At 36.9% G+C, this 23,783-nt stretch overlaps 6 protein-coding genes and 1 pseudogene across 13 annotated transcripts; 2 read left to right on the top strand and 5 right to left on the bottom strand.

The window, feature by feature from the left end:
• Positions 1 to 144: 144 nt before the first annotated feature.
• Positions 145 to 2,342, top strand: LOC104713552 (pentatricopeptide repeat-containing protein At2g21090 pseudogene; annotated as a pseudogene). The gene has a single exon (XR_015565130.1). The product of XR_015565130.1 is annotated as a pentatricopeptide repeat-containing protein At2g21090 pseudogene (transcript).
• Positions 2,343 to 2,359: 17 nt separating this feature from the next.
• LOC104713550 (uncharacterized) lies at positions 2,360 to 4,105 on the bottom strand. Of its 6 annotated transcripts, none has more exons than XR_015565133.1 (4): positions 3,336 to 4,104; positions 3,218 to 3,253; positions 2,896 to 3,130; positions 2,360 to 2,821 (listed from the first exon to the last, which is right to left on the bottom strand). XR_015565133.1 is itself a non-coding variant. In XM_087463899.1 (4 exons), exons 2-4 carry the CDS (start codon positions 3,839 to 3,841, stop codon positions 2,685 to 2,687), a joined length of 996 nt encoding a protein of 331 aa, XP_087320025.1. In that variant the 5' UTR covers positions 3,842 to 3,860; positions 3,943 to 4,105; the 3' UTR covers positions 2,360 to 2,684. The 6 variants fall into 6 exon arrangements, 4 of the variants coding, with proteins under 4 accessions (XP_087320025.1, XP_087320026.1, XP_087320023.1 ...); XR_015565134.1 differs by having other exon boundaries at positions 2,896 to 3,112; XM_087463899.1 differs by having other exon boundaries at positions 3,218 to 3,860; positions 3,943 to 4,105.
• On the bottom strand, positions 4,056 to 6,995 carry LOC104713551 (uncharacterized). Of its 2 annotated transcripts, XR_015565131.1 has the most exons (9): positions 6,550 to 6,881; positions 6,267 to 6,466; positions 5,803 to 6,175; positions 5,512 to 5,719; positions 5,286 to 5,393; positions 5,043 to 5,192; positions 4,886 to 4,955; positions 4,236 to 4,698; positions 4,056 to 4,150 (listed from the first exon to the last, which is right to left on the bottom strand). XR_015565131.1 is itself a non-coding variant. In XM_087463896.1 (8 exons), exons 1-8 carry the CDS (start codon positions 6,777 to 6,779, stop codon positions 4,637 to 4,639), a joined length of 1,401 nt encoding a protein of 466 aa, XP_087320022.1. In that variant the 5' UTR covers positions 6,780 to 6,995; the 3' UTR covers positions 4,173 to 4,636. The 2 variants fall into 2 exon arrangements, 1 of the variants encoding a protein (XP_087320022.1); XM_087463896.1 differs by lacking the exon at positions 4,056 to 4,150 and having other exon boundaries at positions 4,173 to 4,698; positions 6,550 to 6,995.
• Positions 6,996 to 10,926: 3,931 nt separating this feature from the next.
• LOC104713549 (cold shock domain-containing protein 4) lies at positions 10,927 to 11,863 on the top strand. The gene has a single exon (XM_010430697.3). The coding sequence runs from the start codon at positions 11,061 to 11,063 to the stop codon at positions 11,598 to 11,600; it is 540 nt and encodes a 179-aa protein (XP_010428999.1). The 5' UTR covers positions 10,927 to 11,060; the 3' UTR covers positions 11,601 to 11,863.
• A 138-nt stretch (positions 11,864 to 12,001) lies between these two features.
• On the bottom strand, positions 12,002 to 14,818 carry LOC104713548 (auxin transporter-like protein 2). Its single transcript, XM_010430696.3, has 6 exons — positions 14,311 to 14,818; positions 14,023 to 14,208; positions 13,809 to 13,921; positions 13,525 to 13,708; positions 13,160 to 13,257; positions 12,002 to 13,001 (listed from the first exon to the last, which is right to left on the bottom strand). Exons 1-6 carry the CDS (start codon positions 14,467 to 14,469, stop codon positions 12,284 to 12,286), a joined length of 1,458 nt encoding a protein of 485 aa, XP_010428998.1. The 5' UTR covers positions 14,470 to 14,818; the 3' UTR covers positions 12,002 to 12,283.
• A 3,392-nt stretch (positions 14,819 to 18,210) lies between these two features.
• LOC104713547 (protein HIGH ARSENIC CONTENT 1, mitochondrial) lies at positions 18,211 to 19,563 on the bottom strand. Its single transcript, XM_010430695.2, has 6 exons — positions 19,422 to 19,563; positions 19,233 to 19,310; positions 19,078 to 19,151; positions 18,920 to 18,990; positions 18,731 to 18,784; positions 18,211 to 18,616 (listed from the first exon to the last, which is right to left on the bottom strand). Exons 1-6 carry the CDS (start codon positions 19,442 to 19,444, stop codon positions 18,497 to 18,499), a joined length of 420 nt encoding a protein of 139 aa, XP_010428997.1. The 5' UTR covers positions 19,445 to 19,563; the 3' UTR covers positions 18,211 to 18,496.
• A 507-nt stretch (positions 19,564 to 20,070) lies between these two features.
• Positions 20,071 to 23,681, bottom strand: LOC104713546 (synaptotagmin-1). The gene is made up of 11 exons (XM_010430693.3): positions 23,062 to 23,681; positions 22,717 to 22,815; positions 22,574 to 22,624; positions 22,355 to 22,478; positions 22,064 to 22,182; positions 21,871 to 21,972; positions 21,679 to 21,753; positions 21,335 to 21,411; positions 20,997 to 21,243; positions 20,438 to 20,923; positions 20,071 to 20,354 (listed from the first exon to the last, which is right to left on the bottom strand). Exons 1-11 carry the CDS (start codon positions 23,170 to 23,172, stop codon positions 20,223 to 20,225), a joined length of 1,623 nt encoding a protein of 540 aa, XP_010428995.2. The 5' UTR covers positions 23,173 to 23,681; the 3' UTR covers positions 20,071 to 20,222.
• Between the last annotated feature and the right edge of the window lie 102 nt (positions 23,682 to 23,783).

The raw sequence follows: 23,783 nt of genomic DNA, 5'->3' as shown, positions 1-23,783 counted from the left end.
AATACATTAAGCTAGTCATGTTACCAAATCAGAAGTTCAAAAAAAAAAAAAAAAAAAAAAGGTTAAATCGGAGATTATATAGAACAAGTGGGCCGTAATGGGCTGAAAACCTAAGCCCAATAAGAATAGTGTTTGTTTGTATGATCCATACCAAAACCGAAAAACCAGATCCGGTTTCTAAACCCATTCCGACGGCATATGATTTCGTACCGGCGAATCTCGCCGGCGCAAAACCTTTTTTCAGACTTGTGTCCGCCGGGAACATCAGGAGGAACCAAATCATTAAAGTCTCCTCCCATGGTGGTTTCTCCATCCAATGCCCATCAGTAACCCTAGGAAACGGCCAATCTGTGTCGCCCGATCGTTTCTCAGCAGACACGCAACAACCAAAGAAGAGCTCTCTCAGGCCGTATCGCGTCTCGAGTCCTTGACGAAACAAGGGATTCGTTTACCCTTTGAGCTCCTAGCGACGCTGCTCCAGCGGTGTGGAGATACCAAGTCGTTGAAACAAGGCAAATGGATTCATCGCCACTTGAAGATTACTACTGGATTCAAGAGACCCAACAACACGCTTTTGTCGAATCATTTAATCGGAATGTACATGAAATGCGGTAAACCTATCGATGCGTGTAAAGTGTTCGATCAAATGCATCTCAGGAATTTGTATTCGTGGAACAATATGGTCTCTGGGTTTGTCAAATCGGGCATGTTGGTTCGTGCACGCGTGGTGTTCGATAGTATGCCTGAGAGGGATGTTGTGTCCTGGAACACCATGGTCATTGGGTACGCTCAGAATGGGAATCTGGAAGAAGCACTTTGGTTTTATAAAGAGTTGAGGAGATCTGGAATCAAGTACAACGACTTCAGCTTCGCTGGGCTTTTGACTGCATGTGTCAAATCTAGGCAGCTCCAGCTCAATAGGCAAGCTCACGGGCAGGTTCTGATTGCTGGGTTACTGTCAAATGTGGTGCTTTCGTGTTCTCTCATCGATGCTTATGCGAAATGTGGTCAGCTGGAGAGTGCTAAAAGATGTTTTGATGAGATGGCAGTCAAGGATGTTCATCTTTGGACTACTCTCATCTCTGGATATGCAAAACTTGGGGATATGGAAGCGGCTGACAAGTTGTTCTGTGAGATGCCAGAGAAAAATCCAGTCTCTTGGACTGCATTAATTGCTGGATATGTTAGGCAAGGCTCAGGGGACAAAGCTCTTGACTTGTTTAGAAAAATGATTGCGTTGAGGGTTAAACCAGAGCAATTTACTTTTAGTAGCTGTCTGTGTGCCTCTGCGAGCATTGCCTCTCTTAGACATGGGAAGCAAATTCATGGCTACATGATTCGCTCCAATGTCAGACCCAATCCGATTGTTATCAGTTCTTTGATCGATATGTACTCCAAATCAGGGAGTTTAAAAGCCAGTGAGAAAGTTTTCAGTCTTTGCGATGATGACAGGCAAGATTGCGTTTTGTGGAATACGATGATTTCTGCATTGGCACAGCACGGGCTTGGCCACAAGGCCTTGCGCTTGCTTGATGAAATGATCATCAAATTCAGAGTCCATCCAAACCGGACTACTCTGGTTGTGATTCTTAATGCCTGCAGTCATTCAGGTCTGATAGAGGAAGGAGTGAGGTGGTTTAACTCAATGACTGTTCACCACGGGATTGTTCCCGACCAAGAGCATTACGCATGTCTGATAGATCTCCTAGGTCGTGCCGGTTGTTTCAAAGAGCTGATGTGCAAGATCGAGGAAATGCCGTTCGAACCCGACGAACAAATCTGGAACGCAATCCTAGGAGTATCCAAAATCCATGGAAACGTAGAGCTAGGAAAGAAAGCGGCTGAAGAGCTGATCAAACTGGACCCTGAGTCGTCTGCACCATACATATTGCTCTCTGGCATTTACGCAGATCATGGGAAGTGGGAATCAGTAGAGAAGCTGAGAGGGATTATGAAGAAGAGAAAGGTGAATAAAGAAAAAGCTGTTAGTTGGATTGAAATCGACAAGAAAGTTGAAGCTTTCACTGTCTCAGACGGGTCGCATGCTCATGCTCGGAAAGAAGAGATCTACTTCATTCTGCATAATCTGGCTGCACTTATGGAAGAAGAAGCTTCAAGAACATGATGATCTCATACAAGAGAAGCATACCTGCATTTTTTCTTCCTAGGATTGTACACTGTTAAAGCCTGCAAAAGCAGGGATTTTATACGTGTTGTGATGAATTTGATTTAGCTTTTAGAAGTTTTGTCACTGTAACAGAGCTAAGAACTAGAGTCTTCGAATTCTTTGTTTCTTCTTCTTCCAGATTTATTGGTTAAATAAAGAAGCAAAATCAAACTAATTGATGGATTTTTCTGGTTTCTTTTAAAACCAAAATCAGAGCTAAGTTATTATTAGTTATTAGAAAACGTTGGACATGGCTGGTGAGAGAAAGGGACAATTACAATAATGAAAAAAAAGCAATACAGTTGGAGCAACCAATATTTATGATGTCTATCAAACATTCAAACCCAACAATGTCACATGACAATAACCTGGTTCTCTATGTGTGCATCAATCAGAGCTTTTAGTTTCTGTATATATTCACAATCCAGTTGAACTCTCTCTCTTGCATCTATTGTTGGAAGCTTTAATTGAAGCTTTCACAGTATCTTCTGTTGTCTCATAGATACCTTAGTGAGTTCTAAGATAGAACCACAACCTTGCTCAGAATCCACATCACCAGTGAGAATTCAAATGCAAAAAGCGTATGGAGCAATCCCCTGTCGAGTGCATAACCATAGAGCGTAATTCCCTTGTTGTTATGTCGCAGGTATTCCACTGCAATGTAACTCCTATCAATTGTTTGCAAGTTATTTGAAAAACAAGAGCTTGCAAATCTCAATGTAACGCACCTAGAGCTTGTCTAGCCTGAAAGAAAGAAGATAGATCCAGTGACGGTGACACATTGATGTATATGTTGTCGGATGAGTCAGTACTGTCACTCTCGGGTGATACGGCTTCAGAAGCGCATGTCAAAGCCATGTGCCACCTCGTTGCAATACACACTACTCCTTGAGCTCTGTGTGTGATTCTTGCAGCACCCAACAAGCACAGGAAGATTCCGCTTAGCTGTACAGCAGAACATACCTTGAGATAGAAGAATATGTATGCTTCATTAAATGCAGAGCGCTGAAACTTGTGAGAATTATTACAACAAAGCTTTTAGAGAATTACCACCAAATCACCGGAGCTGAGGAAACTCCTGTCAGACTTTGAGGCAAGAACCAACAGTAAGGCCACAAACTGACTGGTACTTATCACAACAAAGGCCGCGATTATGAAGAACCTGTACCTGTGACTTGTAGCCGATAACTGTTTCTTGATCCTCACATGTTCCTTACACACATCTTCTATGGTGTCTGATCCACATCTATCGAACATCTTGTAAAGCCCTCGAAACCTCAGTATCTGCAGCTCACAGGTCAACCAGAAAAGGACACAAACAAGCAAGAACACTCCTGTCCGGTAAACCCATGAAAATAAGACAAGCAAGAACATCACAAAGTTCAATGCAGCACAAGATGACTTTATGAAAGGAAATGATACTTCGGCGGAGGAGAAAAATATGCTCTTGTGCACAAGTTCCACAAGGAAAGAAGGTACAAGTATGGAGGCTAGGTAACGTAAAGCCCTGTCAAGTTCAAGCGAATATCCAAGCCTCACCAAGGTTGAATCATCAAGAAACAGAAGCTGTGTGAGACTATACATCCTGAAGAAACATATTAGAGTCAAGAAACCAATGACGGCAAGTCCAGACTCTGGAAACTGGACGAGCACATTGAATGAGTTGGCGTCCATAACTGATGAAGGCCGGGTTCTAGGAGTTTTGATGAACAGACAATTTATGAGAGGGACTAGTAAGGTGAAGACTACAAATATCATATACGACTTAGCTTTACCAGAAGGGTTGGAGTGATCCAACGCACACCACTTAAGAAGAAGATGGAAGCTGCGCAAATCATCAGAAAGCAAGGATTTTGAAGGTTGTAAAGGTGTGTTAGAGTGGATGGGCAGGTGATCGAGAAAGTATTCATCTTCACAAGGATTCATTTCTTTCCAGATGAATCAAAGGGTTGAGGGATCACCTAAGCTATATATAGAAAGTGACTGCGAAAAGAGAAAGTGACAATTTCAAAATAACTACATCCGCATGCTCTGGAAGATGTATATAGGTATCTGGTAGAGGTCTTACATTTTTAATCACAAGCGATGATTGATCAAAAAAGAGAAACTGGAGAGAAAAGCAAAAGTAGCTTGCTTTATCCCGTGAAGTAAAAAGAGTCCTCTCTCTATCTCTCCTCTACTACTTTTGGGTACTCCTACTTGGCCGTGTGTATCTTTCCCCGTAAGGTAAGCCTTTTCAAGTCATCAGTTGAAAAGCACGAGCCGTCTGCTATGCAACACTTTCATCCACAACAAGATTTCGCTGATACATTTCTGCTTGCCTCTGTCGGGAGGCACTGTATCGGTGAGTTTACGCAGGAATTAAACCAAGGCTTGTGTTTTGTGTGTAAGAACATGTGCTTTTATATTCATTTCATCCAGTTTCAGTCGGATGCCATTCTTCAAGTCAGAACAGTGCCGTGGGACTCGTTATCGACAAAATTTGGACTTCATACTTTCTTCCAACGAACCAAACACTACTGAGAACAATCCTGCAGATGCATATTTAAATGAACAATTCAGTTGTCTTCACGTTGATAAGTTACAGCGAAACATTTGATACAGTACTTCACAATTTTTGTGAGATCAGACGAATAGAATCAAAGCTTTTCCAAATTCATGAATAAAGTAGTAATATTTTTCCAGCATAATTTGGGGAAACCGAGCAAAATGACTAACCTGAGAGGGGGATATCTTTCTGCTGTAATGATCCTTTTATAAGCAACGTTCCTGGCATCTGTTGGAATACCTGTAACAGAAGTTTCTCCATCATACACCAATTTTAAATTGGTGATATGCAATTGTTAGGGATATTTTAAATCAAATCCAAACATACCGAGATGCGAAAAGATAGGTTATCTTCAGGGACTTGCAAACTGGAGCCATCCAGTGACTGTTTTTGTTCATATCCGTTGCTTCTCGCACTATCCACATCGGTAATACCATTCTTTAAGATTGTATTGCACTGGTCATCAGACGCAACAATCTGCACAACAATAGAAGGAAACAACGTTGAGCTTGAGATACTGTAGAAACAAGATTAGATGGCAAGACAAAACAACACATGTAGTGCACTTACGTCAACAGAAAATGTAGAAGAGTTTAACTTGCACGAGGCACCACAGCTCTTAAAGAATTCTTCAACTGATTGCAGCACATCTACGGCACTGTACTGCCGTTTTATGCACTACAAGACACAAGTCCACCATGAAAAATGTAAGGCTCAACTAAAGCCCGAGACTTAATATATAGTTACATAGCAGATATATGTTACAGGAACATGTAAAAGATGACGAATAGATTACCTCGAGCATAAAAGAAAGAACGCTCTTTTTGACTACAGGAGGTGCTATAATCTTCCTAGCTGTGGGCATGAAGGACCAAGCGAGGCCCCAACGGGATGTTTGCCCTTGGACAAATTCAGTGGTCTTCACAACTGTAACACCCACTTCCCAGAGCTTAGATATCAAGAGCTTGAGGGTAGCCTTCTTCCCAAGCATTGAGGTGTACCACCTAATATAAAAACATGATCGCAAAAAGATAAGTCCTGGTGGATGGAAAACCAGAAAGCGAAAGTAACAAAAGTATAGATTTACCTAAATCTTTGCCTCAGAACAGCACTATCTTGGATAATACGGGACACAAAAGCTTGCTCTCCACCACTGCAAACCATCTCCTCAGGAGTTCCTCCGCATGAAGTTTTAGGGTTAAGGCCTGATTCTTCAAAAGTCTCAAAAAATGGAGGATTGCACATACAGAAGTCAAACGTTTCATTTTCTTTGACAACACCGACTAGTACGGCTGGTTCAATAGAGCTTTTGTTGTCATCTACAGACTGAACCGTGGTGGCGGCTTCCTCGGAACACTGTGGAAGAAGAACTTTAGAGTCTCTGATCTCGATAAGGTCTGAAATATGGGGATTACTTTTGACATTCTTCTCCGCCCAATCCAGAGCTACAAGAGTAAAATCTGCGTATAACAAGAACAACAACAACATTGGCACCAATAGAGTAAACTACTACTATATAAAGAATGGAGTAAAAAAGATAGAAGAAGAAACCTGAGGCAACAAAAGTCCAACCAAAGAGGGAAGCACCAAGGAGAGGATATATGCAATTGGCCCCTGTACCAATGTCAAAGCCCTTAACTTTGCTGTTTCCATCACCACCAAAACTCTCAGAGGACAAAAGATCATTGATCCAATGAATGTAATTCGATCTATTAGGCACTGTTGGACAAAGCTGTCCATCCGGAATCCACCTAAATTAATATAAAAATATCATCTTTGAGAGCCAAAACAAAAAAAAAGAAAGTTCCTTTGTACAAAATTGAAACATACATACCAGTTGACGCCATGATCATGTAAAAGGAGGACACGAGTGAGCTCTCGGGTGGCGTTGTAATCGGTCCAGTCGATGCGGGGTCGACCACCACCGGAGAAGAAAACAAAGGGCTTGAAAGAAGGGTAAAGAGAAGCCAAGTTTGCAAAATCGGGTGGGTTATCAGAGTATTTGTTCCGGGGTTGCTTTGTGGATCCGGGTTCTGACCGAGCTCTCTTCTTCCCGTTCCGCATCGAAAACTACATAAACCCTAAGCCGCCGGGAAAGTGGGTTAAAGAAGACAACGGCGGTGAATTGAAACGAAGAGGACGTTAAAAACTTGAAACCCTCTGACGCTCACAGCGGGTTCTATCAGCAGCCCGCGAGTTTTTACAAAGCGACGCCGTTTGGCATAAAGAATATACCACTTGCGTCACTCATGTGTGTGTGTGTTTTTTTTTTTTTCCTTCAAATATAGTATGTTTTTACTTCAAATATATATATATGTTTTGGCTCAGGTTTTATATATCCTCAAATTCACATATAAGCAGAGACAGCCAAGAGTACAAGCAAAGCACAGCTTGTGCTTGCAGCCGTAAATTATTTATACAATATTTTGGCTGATATTTTCAAAGTAATGTCGTTAGTCTAGCGGTAAAGTTGTTATGCATGTGGTCTTTAAAAACTAACCCTTAAATTTTTTAACCAGCCTTTTAAATTCAGTCTTAATTTTTTTGAGGCATGTGGCCTTTAAAAACTCAGCGCCGGCTCTGCATATAAGTATTCTTTATTCTTTCGTTGAACAAAACCAAAAAAGTAGTTTCTTTCAACAGTTCTAAAATAATTGGTTAGCTTAGCTCAAAATGAACATAATCGATATAACATTGATTGTTTATATGTATTTGGAATTTTGGAGTATAACAAAATGAAGATATATCGTACGCATGCATTGCATGCAAGTTTATGTTTATTTGTTTTCATATTAGCAAGTATCATTTATATTTTAATTTTTTTATCTTATTATATTTCTTATAATTTTAATAAATATTTAAATTCTATCATGTTAATATAAATTAATTAACTAAAACAAAATTAATACAATATAGTAATGAGAAGTGAAATGATAGTTTAATTATAATTTAAGTTTAAACAGCATATTCTAAAAACTGGTTATCTTCTCCGAAACTATTGTAAAGCCCTAGATTATAGCTTACTCCAATCGACTTAATAATATACAGAATTTCGTTTCTTTTGAGAGGGAGAGGGAGATACCTGGGTATTGCATTAATCACGAGTCGGTTGGTTGGACCATGGTAAGCTATCAGTGCTTCTGTAGCTCCGGTCAGATTGGACATCTTTTGGATTTCATTTATGATGCTAGAGAAAGTATTGAATGTGTCCATTTTTTTTACATAGGTATACATGCTTAATGGCTATACGTCTTTATCTCTCAACACAACATTATTCATACCAACATCATTCAATATTCAAAACTATAATTGTTGCCATGATTGAATTGTACTGTTTTTGTGCATGCAAAAAGAGTTTTAAGTACTTCTATATTTCAAAGTGACCAACAAAAATAATTTAACAATGCTTATGGCTAAACAAGTAAAATTCGAACTACACTACATATTATTTATAGAATATATTTAGAAAAATAATATGTTTATATTTCATGCTAATACATTCTAAAATTGTAGTGACGGTGGACTATCACTTAACCGAACATATTTCCAAGTCAACGAGATTGGACTTTAACTATGTTATTTCAGAATGTATTTCATTAATATAGGTATTTGCGGATCATGATTTTTCTTGCATTTAATCATTATTTATAGAGATTGGTTAAGAGACATATCTAAAGAAATAACATTTGGAATTTTTACATCATTAATTCTTAATGGTATAAAATCTTCATTATAATTGGATTGTTATGCTCTTGTGCATTTAATACAAGTAATTAGATTGTTTTAGTACTATTGAAATTATTTTTCTCAAATTACTATAAAAAAAATCTATGCGTAGATATATGTATTTATTCAGCAATAATGACTGTAAAATCAAATATATTTACACATAAATTTTTAAGTTATTGTTGAATCATTTTTTATGCTAAATTAGGTCTGACAACAAGTCAACAAGGTTACACATCATCTATATTAACATTTTTGAAGTACATTTTATGTTATGCCCTTTAAGTTTTTCTTATTTAAATTTTTATTTACAACATTAACCCCTAAAAAAATTCCATAAATAACATTGCACAGAAATTCAAATACTAAATTTTCTTAAATCGGCCAACATTTGTTACATTTATTGCTATAAAATCTTAACAATATCTATACATTCCGATTTTTTCAAAAACAGTTCTACTCATTAAAGTTTTAATCCCATAAAATCACCAAAACTATCTTTAGAGATTTTGTTTGTATAAACTTTCTATAGAAATTTTTGCTTTACATATTTTGATTGTAAAATGTAGATTTAGTCATCTACATTACTTGATTTGAGGTATTTAGGAGTTGATTCATCAGATTTCTCACATTATATTGTTTCATATGAACAATTAAATCTTTAATGGTTATTAATATGCTGATAAAAAATGCAAAGATAATTATTTCACGGGTTAAATCTAATAAATTGGAGTATTTATAATATAAATTAATATGCGGTATACTGCATAATAACTTTTATGGATATAATTATTTCACGGGTTAAATCTAAATAACTTTAAATTTATGGATTAAATTTAAAAACACTAAAAATTTAAAAATATAATAATGTATGAATAATTCTTTCACGGTTAAATCTAAAAGCAGTAAAAATTTCTATTTTTATAACCATAAGAAATTCGATACGGTACAAATGTAACATTAGTATAAATAAAACTAAATTATTGTTGCGTGTCTGCGGTATACAACTGATCAAATTTTATAATTAACAATTAAAATACAATTATACAATCTTAAACACTAAACAAAATAAATAAAATTAACAAACAAATATAATTTATTAAAATATAATTTTTTTTTTTGTAAAAATATTGTCCGGCGGTGTACCGCGGGTTAGAATCTAGTTTACCTAGTTATTTTTAAGAGGTTTTTCTTTACTTTTGTGGATTGGATCATTTTGGATAATATAATGAAAGATTGGTAGGATATTTCTCAAAATTTATTCCCAAAAAAATCTCTAATGAATCATAAATATCTCTACAGAGAGACTAAGACCATACGGTCTAATTCCCAAAGATCAAGTATTTGACATTATGATAAAGCCGTTAGAGCTAACCAGATTTAACGTGCATGATGTATGCTATTAAAAAAAAAAAAAAAAAGTTAAGATAGTTATCAAACTTAGATGAAATAAACAGAACCTCGAAGATCCCATTTCGTAACTTAGATGAAATAAACTACAGTAAAATGTAAGCATTTGACAAACTCTGCCGATTGAACGAAGTTTCATATCCAAACCAAAACAAATTCCGTAACTAACTTATCTTAAATTTTGAAAGCTGAATTACTTATTTTAATACTATACAGTAGGTAGACATAATCATACTAATTGATACAAATTAACTCCCCTCTCGTTGTATGATGAATCAAACTCATCTTTTCACTGAATTATTTTCCAAAATGGATAATAAGTTTGGGCAAGTGTAGGAAGTGAAAGTGCGCATTGACAAGTCCCATCGTCATGTCATTCAGACTATGGACGTTAACTCTTTTGACCAACTCTTTTTTTTTTTGACTGAAGGTGAAAAAAAAAACAAATTTGGGGTTAACTCTGTAAATACTCTAACAAAACGGCACGCAGTTTGCGTTTCCCAAACATGTGGGACTAGTCAAAATATCTGCTTACGTTCGTCAACTTTAATGTTGACTGAACCAGAAATACAAAAAATATATAAAGGGGATATGTCTTTTTTCCCATTGTACCCCTTCACTCTGTAACTCTGTTAGATCTTTTCGGGAGAAGAAGATAAGCTTTAAGCGATCTATCTTGTTTTTAATCAACTCTCATTTAGATTAGAGTTTGAAATCTAACGGCTGAGAAGCATCCTTTGCAAAGCATCCCCAACCGTCCAGATCAAAGCTGGCCCATCGCTTCCTTTAGTTTCCCGAAAAGGAAAAAATAATACAAATCTCGAACCTTAGCATGGCCCATTTTTTTTTTATTCTCTATAAAATTTTCCTTCAAATGAAAATAAATTGTCAATTTTTATTGGTCAAACAAATTCGTACTTTCATTAAGTAAAATTCCTCAAATTTATAGTATTTTCATTGGAAAAAGTCAAGAAATAATGCAGGAAAAATAGAAATTGCGAAATTAATATGGAAAATACGTAATTTAAAATTGGGAATATTAACTTTTTAAAAAAGAATTTAGGGGAATAAATAAGAAATATATGACGTGGCACTGATACCCATAGCACACATATCTCGCAGATATAAACAGCGTCTCCCTCACGCCAAAGGAGAGAAGAGAGAGAGAAAGATCTGATCGGTATTTTTGGTTCGTCGGAGATCAGAAGAATGAGCGGCGGCGACGAAAACATGAGTGGTGGTGGAGAGAGACGTAAGGGATCGGTGAAGTGGTTTGACACACAGAAAGGGTTTGGTTTCATCACACCAGACGACGGTGGTGACGATCTCTTCGTTCATCAGTCTTCCATCAGATCTGAAGGCTTTCGTAGCCTTGCCGCCGACGAATCCGTTGAGTTCGATGTTGAGGTTGACAACACGGGCCGTCCCAAGGCTGTTGAAGTCTCTGGACCCAACGGTGCTCCCGTTCAAGGAAACAGCGCCGGTGGTTCATATGGCGGTGGACGCGGTGGTTTTGGCGGTGGAAGAGGTGGGGGACGTGGTGGTGGTTATGGTGGTAGAGGAGGAGGAGGAGGCGGTGGACGTGGTGGTGCCGATGGTACTTGCTTTAAGTGTGGTGAACCAGGTCACATGGCGAGAGACTGTGGTGGTGGCTACGGAGGAGGTGGCGGTGGTAGAGGTGTCGGAGGCTGCTACACCTGTGGCGAGTCGGGACACTTTGCAAGGGATTGCACTAGCGGTGGGCGTTGAAGCAAAACAAGACAAGCCGGGTGTTGAAGGGTAAATCAGTCATCTCACACATGAAAAACGACGGTCCTTTTTCTTCTCAGCTGCCTTCTCTATCAAAAATATACTATTATCTATCTTTTGTTGTTATCAAACTCTTCTTCATGTTTTCGGATTTTTATTAATTTAGGACATGTGGTTTAATTTATGATGCCTTTGTGATTTGAGTAAGAAAAAGCTCGATTGTTTTTTTTTTACTGCAATGTTTATCAAAAACTTTTTACTCATCTATCTGCTCTATTTCAAGCCTTCATAAGTTCCAAATTGATCTTTTGACGTCGTCTTTTAGGATATATATATATATTCGTGGTTTTTGGATGTTAATATTGCTCTATGATGATGAAGACGTACTACAAAGATTGCTCTCCATGAAAGATTGATTTGAGGGTTATTCCTAAAGTTTGTTTGTTTTCTTCTTTTGATTTTCCCAAAGATTAGAAGAGACAATAATAAAATTACACAATACTATAGAAGCAAATCGAACACAAAAACGTACACTACGGCGCCTTGGTGGTTTGATCTAAACGAACCCCATAGAATCTCTGTAATCTGTTCTGATCCGTGGAAAAACGCCAACTTCCCTGGCAGCTGGGGAGACTGATCTTGGGGGCCGTCCGTCTCTTCTAGAGATTGGTACTGCTTCAAATTTAAAGGCCACGAGTGTGGTTGAAGTGAGGATGGCTGATGGGAGGAGGCGACGAGGCCATAACCGGTGGAGGAGGGCACTGGTAACATTTTGTGAAGAGGCCAAACGTGTCAATCTGGTGAACGAAATTGATCATACTGGCCCAACCACCAAACCCGAATCCAACTATAAAAACCCACACAACTATGAAGGCGTTTATAGTGAAGGCCCCTGTCCAACGTCCTAGAAACCTCGGCGGCTGCTCCACGGCGTTCTCACGTGCGGCCGATGAGCGGAAGGTGAAGATGTGAGCTAGTGCAGGGATGATGTAGACAGTGAAGCTGACTAGAAGAGATCCGACGGTTGAGTTAATGGGACCAAAGAAAGGGAATATGATGGCAAGAAACCATATGGGTATAACGACCGGAAGCCTAGCGGCGGCTCGTTTACACATGCTCCGGCACTCATGCATCCCTATAAGCTTCTCCCACACGAAGTAGAGTGGCGTGCAAGCAAAACCAAAGGTTATGAACTGATGGATGAGCATCAGCACAACTGCAAAGTCACGGTATAGATTCTTTGGGAGGAGAGCAAATGCGTTGGAATGGTTTAGAAGCAAATCACCAAACGCCCAATAGACCGCAGAAGCTGAAGGCAGCGTCAGCGTCAGCACGTACAGTGTTGCAAACAGGTATATCGATTTGAACTTCTGAGGCTTCCACATCGCATGCATTATCTCTCTGCCCAACAAAACACCACAACACAAACAATGAGAGTGAGTGGTCATTTTCATTCATCTGTATAATTCCAGTTCTGCCCTTAGGATATGTGAATCGTGATGGGGTTAAAAATGGTAAAAAAAAAAAACGAAAAAGAGAGAGAAGGAACATTAACATACACAGTAACAGCATGTCCACCAAATGTGTAAAGAATGTTTGTGGCCCCTGTGAAGTATAAGACCAGCTTGCTCGGTCCTGAATGCTTCACTCCTTGTACCTATTCATTTACATTTTATTACTATTATCTACAAGTCTACAAGTATCGTTTATGCATTAATAAACTATGTCTGACACCAACGTTATAGGTTTTGGGTAAAGTGGTCCCAACCACATGTTAGCTTGAAACAGAAGTGCCAAAAAGACATAAGAAAGAAGACAACTTTGTTTATGTTTTTGAGTTCCCTTAAGCCACAACATCACCAGCTATTCTAATCTTAACCATGAATTTTAATTAGAAAGGAGAGGATTTAGTAATCTTTTTTACCTGTCCATGGAGGATGGAGGCAATGGTGAGGTACCAAGCAGTGTAAGTGGTCATCACGAGTCCAAGAAAAGACCAGATCCTGTAGTTGTGGAAGGAAGGGATGAAGACTGTGGTTGCACAACATGCTCCAAATATGTATGTCCATGTCCTCTTGTCCAGATTGTCATTTATGTAGTATATGTTGCTGCAACATTCATCATTAACCATTAAACCACACCCATCATCAGCCTCAGTTTCATATATATTACTGATATCCTAATCTCTTCATCAAGATCAAAGCATACCTTGCACAGGCTATGAGTTGAATGACAGATCCGAAGAGAAGGAAGGTGCAGTTAAATGCTAACCCAACATTCCTCCAGTGCTTCCCAAGCAATCCATCAAGAACCTCAAACCACTTGACATTGTTTCAAAACCCAACATGTCAACAACATATACTCAAAACTAAACAACAAAGGGATGGATATATTAAAAGGGTAATATTTGAAAGAAAGAAACCTGAATGACATGGTTTCTGAAGTTAACTTTCTCTCTCTCCTTTCTGGTTCTGTATTCAACATAGAGAATGCTGATGAGGTAAGCAGTCCAGCTACCTAAGATTCCATAGAAGAGCTGAAACAGGATCCCCGAGAGCATCCCCAGCTGTGAAAACGAGTATGGTAGTGTCAACAGCACTTGCGCCACCTATATAACACACAACACAACACATCCATCAGAGAGACCATATAGTTAAAAAAAAACTTGTTCATTTTCATGTGAGAGAATATATATATATAGAAACCTTACCTGGTTAGAAGCGCAGCTGAACCAAGCATCGTAGGCAGAACCACCATGCCAAAACATGTCAGATAACTTAGATTTGAGGTCTGAAGCTTTGCCTTCCCTCTCCATCTCAACATAGTTCCCAACAACAACAGTCTCAGCTGCTTTCTCACCGTTCTCCATTTCTCTCTCTCTCTCTGTTTAAATGTGATGAATCAATCAAGTAAGAGTGAAGGGAGAAGAGATAAGAATATATATAGAGAGAATAGAATAGAAAGAGAGAAAGAGTGTGTAGACAGAGAGGGAGACACGGAAGTAGTTTTTCAAGGCAGGATGATGAGAAGCTTAACTCTCTTTGTTTTCTTGATAGCTACTTGTGAGAGTTTATGTTTCGGGAGTGACAACAACATCGAATCAATTCATACATACATACGTACATATTTCTACTGTATCCATTAAAGTAAAATATTTATTGTAACCAAGTATTGTAACAATTTATTATCAAACCTAACAACAACTAAAGACGTTCTACATCGAATCAATTCATATACATACTACTTATCTCCTACATAATTATTATTTTTATACATGAAAAGTGTATATATTGTGTTGGTTAAGGACGAAATTAAGTGTGATTTTAATTTCCATTAGAGTGAGTCCATTTTTATTACTAGTATTAACTTTGTTTTTCGCCGGCAAATATATATTTGTACTAGTACTAAATAAGTCTATATTTAAGTACTGACTTGTTGTTTTTTTTCAATGTCTAAGTACTGTTTTTGTTGTTTTTAACAACAACAAGTTAATTTTTAATACACTAATAAATTAGCGTAATTACATGGTTTATTTAGCGGCGAGTCACGTTTTGCTCGCACGAGTGGGTTTTCGTTTCTCGAGCAAATTATTCGTTTACACTATATAATAGTAGTAATTTTTAAACATAAACTTTTTTTTTCACTTGGGGCTATAAGTTGAGCATATATATACGATATTAAAATGTATGTATAAAATGCTCTCTAGCATGATCATAACTCTTCTGGTATCTCAATGATACGAAATGAACTTTTAGGAAGAACAAAAAAAAAAGAAAAAGAATTAGTAGTATTTGATAACAAGACAAAACTTTGAATGAAAAATCTGCTATATAGTACATTAATATTCTCCCATGATTCGAACAAAAACATTTTGTAAATCTCGATGTTGCTTATAGAAGAAGTACTTGTATTTATTGATCTAGATTTTCTTTTACCCGTTTGATGATTTTAATAGGGATACTGCATCTGCACTTTTTACATGCAGCTGTAATTTTTTTGAGCTGTCACAAAAAAAAAAAAAAAAGAGAAAAATGGTTACCATTACGAATTTAATATTTAAAATGAACTAATAAGTTTGATACTAGAAGATTAGAAGTGTGTTTACCATACTAATCAAAATGAAACGAAACTTTTAGGATAGATAAATCCTGCTCATATATGATCATACCCATTAATTTGAGGTCAATCATTTTTTTTTTAATAATATTGTATAAGAGGATCATACTACATGTAATACAACATTGCATTATATTATCTTCGATGTCTATAATTTTATTTAATATGTTAGATTATCAATTGTAGTGACATGTTACTGGCCTGTAAATAACTGTTAAATTAGCATATTTAACGGCCAACGAATCTGTTAAATTAGCAGATGAAAAGATTTTGCAAAATTAGCATAGTGAAGATCATAGGAAAATACCCAAGATATATCGCATTCGTATAAATCCAAAATATAGAATAATGTAATAATTTGTTTTTAATAGTAATAAGATAGGGTAAAATATATATATATATATATATATATGAAGAAAAAAATAAGAAAGTAGACCGAATCATTGCAAGAAAACAAGCGTGGTCGCTTTTATAATAATAAGAGGGTAAGCTCTCTCTCGCTTTTATCACATGCCCCCATTCCATTCCATTCCTCTCTCTCTGAAATTTGTGCACTGTTTCTTATTATTCTCAATTTTATACACTCTTTTTTACAAATGACATTGATCTTATAAACAAATGTTAGTAATTTGATCTATATATGATGGTGTGCAAAGTATAAGTTAAGTAGGTGAATATCATACTGACGCGCGCTCAATTTGTTTTTTTCAGTAGTTCTGCATTAACTACACATCAAAATCTCATTAACTATAGATCAAATGACAAAAATAAAGAAAACTAAAGCTAATCATGTTTGGTGTTATATATAGGCTCAGTTTTATTCAATGGACTACTGATTGTTACAAAAATTGACCAAAAAAATACTGTTGAACTCATCATTTTCCTAAGAGATTCATATGTGAAGCATAGAAGTAAATCCTTTAAGGCAAATCAATACAAACAAAGTCGACAGTCACAAACTAAAACCAATTATTCTTTTTTTATAAGATCATGTGGTCTCAAAAAACAGACATCTTTTGTTTGTTAATGCCTATAATATTCATGTTCTCATTCAAATGCATTGACTCAAAACAAAAATATAGAGTGTATATACAAACGACAATTCATTTTTATTTCAAGTCTAGTGTCTTTTTCCAAGTGAACGTTGTTTCTTTCTTTAGATTCTCCTCCTCATGAGTCTGAGTAATAAGCCTAAAACAAAAAATATTTACTACTTTTTCTTGTGCTTTTTATTTTGTTTTTCTTAAACTAAGAGGTTTAACCTCTTCATGACCTCATTGAGGTGCTTTCTGATGCTAATATTATGTGAGATACTAAATAATTAATCTCAAAGTTTTATAAATAAATAATCATGATGGTGAATTTATGATGCTATGCAATCATCATATTAAAACAAAATAGTTGAATTTAGGAGTCACTTGTTGCATCTTTTCATATACATATAGACATATTTATGATTTACGACCCTATCATCTCATAATGGGTTTGTCTTTTCAATAAATATAATTATATAAAACAAAAAAATAACATTGTTAGAAATAATGACAAAAGAGCATGCATGAGTGAGTCTCTAAGCTCTTATTATGTTATTGTCATAAATCTTTGAAAGTATTAAGAAAAATGAAAAGGACATTTCCTGACAAATCTTCTTCTATTCAGTCAAGAATCCCCACCTCAAAATTAATTAATCTCAAATGGATCTAGTGATTGGTAATTTACAAGAGTAACTAATATCAAAATCACTTTGGTAATATTTATTTTTGATATTTAGGTATAATTACATTTTAGAACAATGGTATCATGTGTTTCTTTCTTCATTACTATAAAATATCAAAAACATGGCTATAATTACACAAGTAATATAATGTGGGATTGTTAAGTAAAACGAGGCTATGCATTGTGTGTAAGTGGAAAATGCCTGAGGCACGCTTCCTTCTCTGTTTTCTACTCAAAATTACTTAAGAGATTCAGAGAGAGATAATTTCAAATTAATACTCTTGTTTTTTTGTTCTGCTCTCTTTGTCTCCTCATGATAACTACATTTAATATTCTTTACCAATACTTATTTATTGCATTTCATGAAGCTGAGCCCTATATTTTATTTATATGTACCTGAAAGAAAAAGAAAAAAAATAAAGCTGAGTGTATTATTAACTTTAAGCTAATAAAAGTAAAAACTTTTTTTCTTGTGTTAGCAGTAAATACGAAATACTTTATGAGTTTGTTGTTTGTTCTCTTTGGTCTGAAACTGATTAGACCTGGTCAAACCAAAAGCTCCTTTTTAATCAAAAAAATGTTAATGTTGCCTCCTGAGCCACGCCTTTTACCACCACCACTTAGCATAAAGACAGAGAGAAGAACCAACATATGGTTTCGTTTCCATCATATTTTTAGATTCCCATTGTTTTGTCATCATCGACCACAATCATTTTCAGTTTCCCTTTGTTTTCTCTGTTTTACCAGACATTTTCCAGGCAAGATTAATTTTTAAGCATTCTTATAATTACTATTTTATTTGTATTGTTTTGTTTCTTCTCGGAGGCGGCCGGATCAAACCATCCATTATTTTTTTTTTCCAAAAGAAAATTGTGATATAATATGCGTATTCTTTTAGCCCAAAAATCCCCAAAAGTAGAAATGATTAACGGCCCATAGAGTTAAAACCCGTCGAGCTCGAACCGTTCTGAGACTTTATTACACACAACCCAACACAACACAACCCAACACAACACAACATCACTATCAAGTTTTCTTTATGCGTCAAACCGGAACCAGTTTAGTTATCCTTGGGGGCGGAACTTGCAAGCAATCTTGAGGTCCTCCGGGGGTTTGTCGCCGGCGAATCCAGCGTCAACCCAAGCCGAGTAGCCTCCCCCCATGTTAGCCACATGCTCGTACCCCTATCACGACATACACATACGTCAATATATATATATTTGAATGAAATAGGATTAGGATATATATATATATATATATAATACTTAAAAATGGAATGTATGAATGTATAAACTCACGGCATTGAGAAGGTCAACACAAGCACGACTTCCTCTTCCTCCAGCGTTACAAGCCTTCACCGTATAAATCAATTACACATGAGAAAACGGTCTAACTAATATCTAAATCTAAGATATGAAAGTTTCTTCAATCGATGGATGATTTAACAACAGCAAGTAATTACTACTCAATTAATATTAGATACTAACCACGATCAAATGTTCATCTTTCTTGCAAACCGATGCCACTTGAGGAAGGAAATCAGGATTTATAACCCTACCTACGTACACACCAAATCACAGTTTTATTATTTATGATCAACTTTTTAAAAAAATGAAACTATATATTGCAAAAATTTGAGATTCACCTTCATCTGTTTTGAACATATAAGGAATGTTCAAGGCCTCCTCAACGTGACTCTTTGCGAATTCTTCATTTGTCCTACAATTACCAACAAATATAATCAATAAGATATATTAACAAGAAGAATTTAAACGAAATGATAAATTTTTTTATGTTTACCTTACATCGAGATATCGATGACCAGTACTAAGCAAACCTTTTGCTGTGTAAACATCAACGGTCTCAACATTTTCAACTCTGTAAAAATACTAATCAGACAATAGAAACCTAATACAATATACATACAGAATTGTTCATAAAAATCAATATACTCAAGATATAAATTTGTTTTTGTATTTTATCACTCACGTCTTTGTTTTTGTTTCCTCCATGAGAAAGCCTTCGGTTTGATCTTATTTCCTCTTTCGTCTTCTGCTATGATAAAGGTTCAAGAGAGAATATGTATACTTACAAACAGCATACATACAACTGTTCAACTTTATCATACTGTATATATTAACTTAATCAAGTTGACATTGTATAAAGCGTCGTAACATGTAAGTTGACCAACTATTATTTTATCACGTATTGATCGTGCAACTTGAAGCTAAAGACAGTCGATTTTTAAAAAATACTCAAATATTTAAATTAATAAATTTATTAGACTCATACAAAATTGTTAATAATTAGTTCATTACATAGTATTTGGTTGACCACAACACCAAAACTGTTAATGTCAAGAAGCACATCTCACGATTTATAGTTAATGTATAGAAGCATAAGAATCCAAGAACACATTTTGGCTCGCAAGGAGAAATGTCAACAACTAGCCGAACACATGAGAATAACTAACTACATAAAGTAGAACAATGGAAGCAAGGTACACGATCGGTTTCGACTATGCGTTGATCTTCGATCATTTATGGTACTTGTCCAGTGCAAATAACTCTTGAGACATACCTTCTCTCTGAAAAGATGAGAGTGGAAACACACTACCGAATGTCATAGAGGAGAGAAGTGGAAGAGACACACAAATCCAAATAAAAGAAGGCTCTACAAATCTCATGTTGGTTTAAAAAAGTTAAAGCCCATTTTGTACAACAACACATAGTTTTTAACAACATCAAACAAATTATCTTTTTTTCTTTGTTCTTGAATCAAATTCAGATATCAAGAGGCAGTTCGCCACTCCAGCTCGATTTGGATCTTTCCGTTCTTAGAATCGATAAGGTGAAACTTCTGATTCATCCTTTTGTTGTTCACCACGTCCACCACCGGAATATCCACGTACCCCAATGTTTCCTGCCGATCAACAACCATTTTTTAGATTATATCAATACACAACAATTGTTAATGTTACTGTGCGACTAAAACGAGTGTGTTACCTTGGGATGCAATAGACCTATCCTGGATGAGGTGCTCAGGACTTCCACATGCAGCTTCTCACGGATGGGAGGCTCCTCGAGCATGAAGGAGAACTCCTCATTCCACCTTGGGTCTCTGTTCTTCTTCACGTGCTTTGTTTTCCTCTCTTCGCCTTTGAAATAGATGCGCACATAAGGATTGGTATGGTGCTTTCCTTCAACATCCTCAGCCGAATGCACAATCACCACAAGCATTCCTCCAGCAGCCGGTGTGCCTTCAGGAGCTTTCTGCACAGATTGCGTTTCTTCAAAGCCTTTGGGCATTTCTTCCTCCGTGAAAGGCTTATACAAAAGTTCAACCTCCAGCTTCCCCCTATACTTCTCTGGCTGCCCATCTTCACCGCCATCCAGAGTCTTACGCAGTTCCAAGGTGAAGCCTTTATGTTCGTCAGGCACCATTTCTTTCAGAGCTAACACATTCATACCCATCTTATCGTGCTTCCCAACCTGCATTGCATAAACAAGAATTATACATATATCCTGCTCCATGCCACATGTCACCCACTGGATAGCTTGTTACCTGTTCCCAGTCGTACACATTGAACTCTAGGACCTGAGTCTGGGGATCTCTGACAGAGAATTTAAACTCCTCATTCCATTCAGGATTCAAATTCTTGTGCTTAACAGTGGTCTTCTTAGACGGAATCTTATCTTCAGATAGCTTGATTTTCACGTATGGATCTGCCCCACCCATCAGATCTTTTTTCCTCAGTCCAACAGCCTTCACAACTTTCACATGGACGATTCCAACAGGCCTTCTGAACGCTCTGCAGAATGAAAATTAAGATTCGGTCAGCAAAAATGAAGGTTTAAGGTATGGACTGATTGCTCAAAAGAAAAAGGTGGAATATGGCATACTTCGCAGGGTCAAGGATTGGAACTACAAGGGTCTTAGGCCAGAGATACATGTTCGCAACTTGATCCTTGATTTGCTCCTGAAAAATCAACGCAGCAGTGTAACTACAAATGAATATTTGATCCAGCAGAAAGGTAAGAGAATGAATACACACATATATATATACTGATCATACAGGATGTCACAGTTTCATCAGCACATTCTGTCTGATAAAATTGAAACGAATCCTTTTCATAAAGCTACAAGACTAAATAGAGTAAGTAGCTCCCTAAATTGATCAATTTCATACCGCTCCCTAAAAAATCAATTTCTAAGTCATACAAGCCAGGGAAAGAAAGATATCAACCTGAACAAATCTGTAGAGGCCAGGGATTGACATAAGATCAGCTCCACCAAGCTTCAGCCCAAAATCAACGTGTGGCTGACATAGTAGCAAGAGACAGTCAACAACAGAAAAACTCTACCAAAAAGATCTGACAAAGAGGCTGACTGGTACACAAAAAAATGTCCTTATAAAGAAAAAGATTGTATCACAGACCTTGTCCATAAGAGAGACATAGATGTTGGCAAAACACGGAAAACTTGGGACAAGTGGCTTGAGAGTGATACGAGGCTGAGCAAACACTTGCAGATCGACCACCTGAAAAAAAATTCTTGGTTATGAGGGAGAATCATGATTGCTAATGATAAGTAGGCTGCTTCTTGTTTTAGGTATGGTTTGCACTTATTACCTGAACTGTTGCCTTCAACCCAAATGCTTTGATGGCGACCAAGATATTTGGATTTGCGGCCCATTTCAAAAATGGTTCCATAATCAACTCTTTCTCGTCTGTGAGATAAACTTTCATCCCTGAGAAAGAAAATTAGAGTAAAAACAAAACTTGTAAGTCTTGGAACGATTCGTAATCATTTATAGCATGTGATCTTAGTTTCTGTCACCACCAACTCCCCTTCAGCTCTAAGTTCCAACATGGGAACAGGACACTCAAGGAGAGTAGGAGAAGAAGAAAGGATTAACACACCTTGAAATGTAGGGGGTAAAGAACCTAGAGTAAGAGTTTCAAATTCAACAGAGTCAATCTTGTACTTAGGTATCTGCTCCTCGATGATCGGCTTTGCTATATTCTTTGCAGTCTTACATATGGCCTATTGGAGAAAACAAAAATCCAAAAATATGAGAAAATGAAAGGTAAGAAACTGTAGTAGTATCAGAAGAAGATCAAAGTCCAGGTAAGTGTAACCTTGTCGAGATAAGGCCACATGTACTCGATAAATCTGTTTATCCAGTCAACCTAATTCATAAGAAGATAGGCAAAAACAAACATCAGAGACTGAAAAAAGGAACTCGTGATGTGAGGAAGAGTAGAGAGAAGATGACTCATACACGATCGAAATCAGGATTTTTGACCCAAAGAGGTATCTCAGGAAGCATCCGTTGCATATCTTTAGGGTCTTGGTCAGCTACGGAACGGATTTCAGGATCCTACAAGTGCAAAAGCAAAATTGAAGCCATCAACAAACTGACTTGACTTGTATCACCACCACCAGAACAACAAAAAATAGCTATTCTCCGGTGGAAAACCAACTTAGACTACACGTATACAACAAGTGTACCCTAACTAATCCATTTGTAGAGGGCAAACAAGTAAGTTGATTCCATTTGCAAATGTAAGCTTCTAAAAATGTGGAATCACAACAAAACACTCAAAATCAAATCGCAGAAACGAACCTTGACGTCGTTGGGGAGCAAGTAGACGAATAGAACGTAACCAATAACAAGTCCCAAGGAAATCCCAACTCCAAATCCACAGAACCCTAGTATCGTACTAAAAAAACCCATCGGGAGCGTTTCAGATCCAACAACAGCGGACTCAGGACACCCTAATATTTATCGTAAGCACAGATCAAGACGAAAACCCCCCTTTCGGGTCGGTTTCGAGAAAGAGGACGAAAGATACGGAGGAGGAGGAGGAGCAGAAGGATACGACGAAGACAGTTCTCCGCCGTCGGAACCGATCAGGAGGGGGAATTTGACTAATCGAAAGAGGTGAAAGAGCATTGACTGAGATCCATGGACGTGGTAATCGGAGAAGATAAACAGATGTCGTGAGAATCGTGTTTCTCCCAGCAGGCAAGTAAAGTGTGTGCGCTGCTCTGCTAAAAGACACGGCTTCCTTTTTTTTTAAATTTATTTATTATTATTCCTTTTTTAAAAAATTAATTACTATTATCATCAAATTATTATTATCTATCTATCTATCTCTCTTCGAATAATAAATAGTAATTCAATAACATCGCTTTGGGAAACCAATCTTTTTCAATTTTCATGATTTACGTTTTCTTTTAGGTATGTGATACTCTCATACTATAATGATTTAAAGAAAAATCCCATACCTATATTTCTACATTAAGCATGTTTTATAATTGTTTTTGATCCTATCGCAATCACTC

This window comes from Camelina sativa, chromosome 9 (assembly GCF_030686135.1).
Source record: "Camelina sativa cultivar CO46 ecotype springtype chromosome 9, ASM3068613v1".
Classification (NCBI taxonomy): domain Eukaryota; kingdom Viridiplantae; phylum Streptophyta; class Magnoliopsida; order Brassicales; family Brassicaceae; genus Camelina; species Camelina sativa.
The sequence above is the reverse complement of the archived record's forward strand: the minus strand, read 5'-3'. Positions and strand labels throughout refer to the sequence as shown.